Here is a 5,347-nt window from a genome sequence, read left to right as displayed (position 1 = left end):
AAAAAAAAAAAAAAAAAAAAAAAAAAAAAAAAAAAAAAAAAAAAAAAAAAAAAAAAAAAAAAAAAAAGAGTTAGAGTGAATGCAAAGAAAGAAGAGAAGGTAAAGAGGTAAGAACAGCTGGTAGGAGCCTGAGTCACAGGGATTCCTCTTTGATGAGGCAGAGAAAGCAGAGCCAGTGGGGGACTCATAGAAGGTGGTTCCAGAGGTGAGAAGACCAGGCACTATGACAGCAAAAGGGATGGGAAGGGAGAGGTTTCAGGAAGAAACATGTTGACTGTTTCAGAGGCCTACAAAAATAATAAAAAGAGAACTGGGTTCCAGGGATTAGGGGAAATAAGACAGGGATAAGCAGTAACAAAAAGTGGCTGTCTGGAAGCAACCTCCCAGCCCAGGGGTTTGGCTGACAAGCAGGAGAGCACTCTGAGAGCACCTGCCTAGGGAGTAGTGAGCTGGGAGCAGCCTGGTCCTCCCTCCCTCCTTGCATTTCGCAGAAAGAAGACAGACCACTTAGCAGTATACCCAGCAGACAGACAGGCTAGCCCCACCAGGCCCCTAGAGTGAAGTAGAAGGCAGAGTAATACATCAGACTTTGAGCTGAATCAGGGCTGAATCCTCCCACACAGGACCAAGGAGCAGGTACGGCCATACCACTCCCTTCTTCCCACCCTCAAGGGAGAAAAGGGCTAGAGTGGCAATAAAACCAGCACCTCCCTCAGTTACCAAGTCTCAGGACCTCAGGGAAGTGCAGACTCTGCCTCCTAAGCCACTCCTTCCTCCTAAGCCACTCCTTCGTAGGACTGAGGAGGAGGACAGGTGGGGGAAGAGAAGGGGAGAGGAGGAAGTACAAGCTGCTGAGCCTCCAGCTGCAGGAATCCATACTGGACTGGCCTGGCCACAGGCAGAAAGAGGAACAAACCAACCCATTCTGGGGAGAATATCTATGTAATAGGAGAATCAAAGGTTTGGAAGCCCTCAGCACCCACAACCCACCCAACCTGCCTCATCCACCCTAGCCCTTACTGGATCTACCCTGTCATTACCCACCTCCAACCTCTCTCTTAACTGGACTCAGCTGAGAATAAATCCCTTGACACACACACAGCTTCTCCCACTTCCCAAAGCACTGCAGCACTCTAAAAATGGCCTAGAATGGCCTGGAGTTCATACTCAGTCCAAGCCCTACCTGCCTCCCTCAGTGTCCCAGGAAATCCCCACTCCACCCTCTCTTGTGGCAAACACGCATGTCCTAGGGGTTTCCAGATGAGGATGGCTGGTCTCAAGACCATCTGGCCACAGTCCAGCTCAGCTCCCTGTGACCAGACTCCAGAGCTTCAGACTCTGGCCCTGGAGAGGGACTCCTTGGGGCCTCTGTGGAGCAGGAAGGGCATGGGCAACTCAGGTCAGTAAGAGTCATCACCACCTACACTTTCTGCTACTTCCTTGTGGAACAGGCTCCAGCCCTGGTCCAGTGGGACTTGGTGGCCCAGCCTGGCCCGCAGACATGTCTCCCTCCCATCCCCAGGAATCCCCATCTCACCTCTCCTCAGAGACCCAGGAGAGCTATTGGAAGGATAGGGAGAAAGGAGGACCCTTAGCCTGTAAGAGAGACTAGCGCAGGAAAAGGCTGCGAGGGAAAGTCCTTTCTCCACTTTCCAGAATAGAGACCACTCCTAGATGTGGCCCCAGCCCAGTTCTGGTCCTCAGACTCCCCAGTTTTCAGTTCTGTTATCCACTGGGCTATGTTGGGTCAGAATGCTAGGTTTCTACCAGAGAGGTGGTCTTGTGTGAAAAACAGCACAGGACTTTTGGAGGTCTCCCCTGGGGTGAATCCTAGGCCTATCATTTATAGGCAGTGTTACTATGGACAAATTCTTTTTTTTTTTTGAGATGGAGACTTGCTCTGTCACCCAGGCTGGAGTGCATGATCTCAGCTCACCACAACCTCCATCTCCCAGGTTCAAGCAATTCTCATGCCTCAGCCTCCCAAGTAGCTGGGATTACGGGCACGTGCCACCATGCCTGGCTCATTTTTCTATTTTTAGTAGGGACAGGGTTTCACCATGTTGGTCAGGCTTGTCTAGTAACGTTGACCTCCTAATCTGCCCGCCTCAGCTTCCGAAAGTGCTGGGATTACAGGCGTGAGCCACCATGCCCAGCCTACCCTGGGCAAATTCTTTAGCATGGGAGTCTCAGTTTCCTAATCTAAAAAGTGGGATGACTGCTAGTAGCACCCTTTTTGGAGGCTGTTGTGATGAGGCCTGAGTGAGAGGATGTGGCACAGCAATCAGTAAAGTGCTCACAGAGGTTATCAGAGGTGACCCGCCCCTGTGCTGGAGCCCCACCTAGCCAGAACAGCAGGTAGAGAGAATGGGGAACCAAGGTTCTGGACTGGCCCTTATCCGAGCAGACTGTTCAGTTGGGAAGGAAAGAGGAGGAGCCCTGGCCTCCACTTTGCCCTTATCCATGGAAGTAAACAAGGCTTGGCTACCAGATCTAAGCAGGGAGAGCCCTGTCTGGCTCATGCGCAGACAAACACACCTGCCTGGACAGCTGACATCCCTTCCCTACTAGGTATACATACCAACAGCCTGACTCACCCACAACCCTTCTCATTCCCCACCCCAAAGACTCTAGGCTTCTGTGCCTACAACGTCACTCCTCTCCGTTTGGGTCAGCCGCAGACTGGGCTTGTCTTCTAGCCTCGAATCTGGCAGTCTTCCTAGACCACCAAAAGGCCAATCCATTCCTAGGGGATAGAGAGAGGCTAGCCAGTCCCAAGTCCAGCCAGTGGTGGAGACTATGGCCAGGCTCACCTGACAGGGCATCGGTGTGCCTAGACCAGCGCTTAGCCAGGGTGCTTTTCTAGTCACCAGACCTTCCAGACAGTTCACTCCCTCAATCAGCCTTATCAGTGCCAGAGGTCAGGAGTCCTGGGGACTGACTCTCCCCTCCAGTACACACAGCCCAGAGCTAAAGGCCTCTCTGTGAGCACCAGCCCATCACCTCTGAACATCCTGAGTTTAGGAGCCAAAGTCTGGGCTCTGCACTTCTCACTCATGTCCCCTTTCCTTTGTTTACTGTTAGTACTGCCTACTTCTAAGGAGGGCTTGGGGTAGAAGTGGAGTCCCCTGGCCGGCTGCAGTGGCTCACGCCTGTAATCCCAACACTGTGGGAGGCCAAGGCAGGTGGATCACCTGAGGTCAGGAGTTCCAGACCAGCCTGGCCAACACAGTGAAACCCGGTCCCTACTAAAAATACAAAAATTAGCTGGAAGTGATGGCAGGTGCCTGTAATCCCGGCTACTCAGGAGGCTGAGACAGGAGAATCACTTGAACCCAGGAGACGGAGGCTGCAGTAAGGTGAGATCATGCCATTGCTCTCCAGCCTGGGCAATAAGAGTCAGGCTCTGTCTTACACACACACACACACACACACACACGAAGAAGTGGACTCTCCTTAAGTTCTCTCTGATGTTCGCCTCCCCTGGGACTCCATAACCGATCCCTTTTCTTAGTCTCTCCAAACCCATCCATCCTGGCACCCTCCTCCTTACCTCCAAAGCCCTGGGTCCGCAGCTGGCGGTAGGAGCGGTACACTTCCCTCGTGAGGTAGTTGATGAACCCCTCCCTGGGTGCGAACTTGCACACGAAGTTCTGCTCATAGAGGCAGTTGATGAGGAAGCAGGCAGCGATGGCGTCCTCCCCGCGGTCGGGCTGCAGCTCCACCAGCGCCAAGTTACAGTTCTGGGTGGTGCAGCAGGCGCGCACGCAGTCCCAGCCCCGGCGCACGGTGGGGGACTCCAGGAAGGTGGCTCCGTTGCTGACAGAGGCGTTGGTGTCCAGCACGAAGTCAGGCACCCCGGCGGTAAAGCGGTTCAGGCAGTCGGCTCCTGCGGGCAGCCCAGGGGGCGCGGGCGGCGGTCCTGCCTGGGTGCCCTGGAGGCCGAGAGCGCACAGAAGCCACACGGCGACGGCAGGGATGCGGGCCGGGGCGAGGCAGGCGCGCGCCATCATCCTCGCAGGGGCCGTCGCCTTCCTCCCCAGGGGGGTCACCTTCAGAGTGCGGGCCTCTGGGTTCCGAGGGTGCTAGTAACCTGAGAGAAGGGAGGAGACACACCAGATCAGCCGGGGAGACTTCGGAGGAGGTGGGCCGGCCGGGAGGAAGCGGCGCGGGGCAGGGGGTGGGGGGGACCGGAGCACCCCGGGAGTGAAGAGGGCGCACGGGCCCGGCCCTCCCACGCACCCTCCAGGGACCCGGCAGCCAGACCGACGAACAGACGGACCGCTAGGGAGCTCACGTACCCGGACACACGCACGAGCGCAGAACAAAGGGCCGGACATGCTCCAGCCGCCTCCGCCTGCTCCTGGGCCTCGCGCGGTGGTGCCCCGGTTACCTGCGCAGGTGAGTTGGGTGGAGCCGGGCCCGCCGAGGTTCCGGTCCCGGCTTCCTGCGCGGCTCGGGCCGCGGCTTCCGCCCCAGTGCTCGGAGCGCTGGGGCTCGGCCGCCTTCTTCCCCTAGTTTCTGGTGAAACTGAGTCAGTGCTGTCGGGGCGGGGCGGACATTAACCCCTGCGCCGCTGGCCCCGCCCACGCCTGGTGCGCCCGGCCGCCTCCCCGGCGGAGCTCCAGGTCCGGTCCGCCCCGCGGCTCCGCAGCCCCGGCGCCTTCCCGGCAGCCAGCTACCCGGAGGGGCTCGCGGGCCCCACTCAGTCCAGCCTCGCGAGGAGGCCCGCGCCCGAAGCGCATCCACAGCCCGGAGGGGACGCGGCCGGGACGCTAGGGTCCGGTCTCTGGGGCGACGGCCTCCCGCCTTCCTTTCTGGCTGGGGACTGCACTCCCAGCCCGAGACCTGAGGCCAGATGCAAATAATCTCTCCGGCCCTCGGGAAATCATTTACATTTCGTGGCGACAAGGGAACCCAGAAGTTGCGTGGCTGCACCTGTGATAACTTGGATCCCGGATGTCTGCCCCAGTGTCAGCTCTGGGAAGCCCTCCCTGCTGTCTGGGTGAGAAACAGAGGCAATTCCCCGCGTCCAGGCTGCCCTCAGTGCTCCACGGGTCTTCCCTGTTGTTTGAGGCCCCTGCTCTTCTTGTTTGTGCAGCTCGGTCCATTCCCTGATACGGCTCGTTGGACTGCTGCCGCCTTTACTGGAGCCTAAGCTTCCTCTTTCACAAAGGGATGCTTCTGGCCACTCTCTTCCGGGAAGTGTCATCCTTGGAAGGCTGGAGGTTCCAGTTCACCAAGTAGCTGAGTTAATGCTTTTCACGAAACCGTGGATTCTTTGAAGTCAAACTTATTGCTCTTCCTTAGTAAAGAACTTTTTTTTTTTTTTTTTTTTTTTGAGACA

General features: G+C 56.8%; 1 protein-coding gene across 1 annotated transcript in view; it reads right to left on the bottom strand.

The window, feature by feature from the left end:
• SPINT1 (serine peptidase inhibitor, Kunitz type 1) overlaps positions 1 to 4,340 on the bottom strand; it is a 16,684-nt gene extending 12,344 nt beyond the window's left edge. Inside the window, exons 1-2 of the mRNA XM_037739470.1 lie at positions 4,302 to 4,340; positions 3,554 to 4,085 (exon numbers count right to left, since the gene is read on the bottom strand). Coding sequence (XP_037595398.1) covers positions 3,554 to 4,085; positions 4,302 to 4,340 — 571 coding nt within the window. The remainder of the gene's footprint in view (positions 1 to 3,553; positions 4,086 to 4,301) is intronic.
• Between the last annotated feature and the right edge of the window lie 1,007 nt (positions 4,341 to 5,347).

Source organism: Cebus imitator, unplaced genomic scaffold, assembly GCF_001604975.1.
Source record: "Cebus imitator isolate Cc_AM_T3 unplaced genomic scaffold, Cebus_imitator-1.0 Scaffold70, whole genome shotgun sequence".
NCBI classification, from domain to species: Eukaryota; Metazoa; Chordata; class Mammalia; order Primates; family Cebidae; genus Cebus; species Cebus imitator.
The sequence above is the reverse complement of the archived record's forward strand: the minus strand, read 5'-3'. Positions and strand labels throughout refer to the sequence as shown.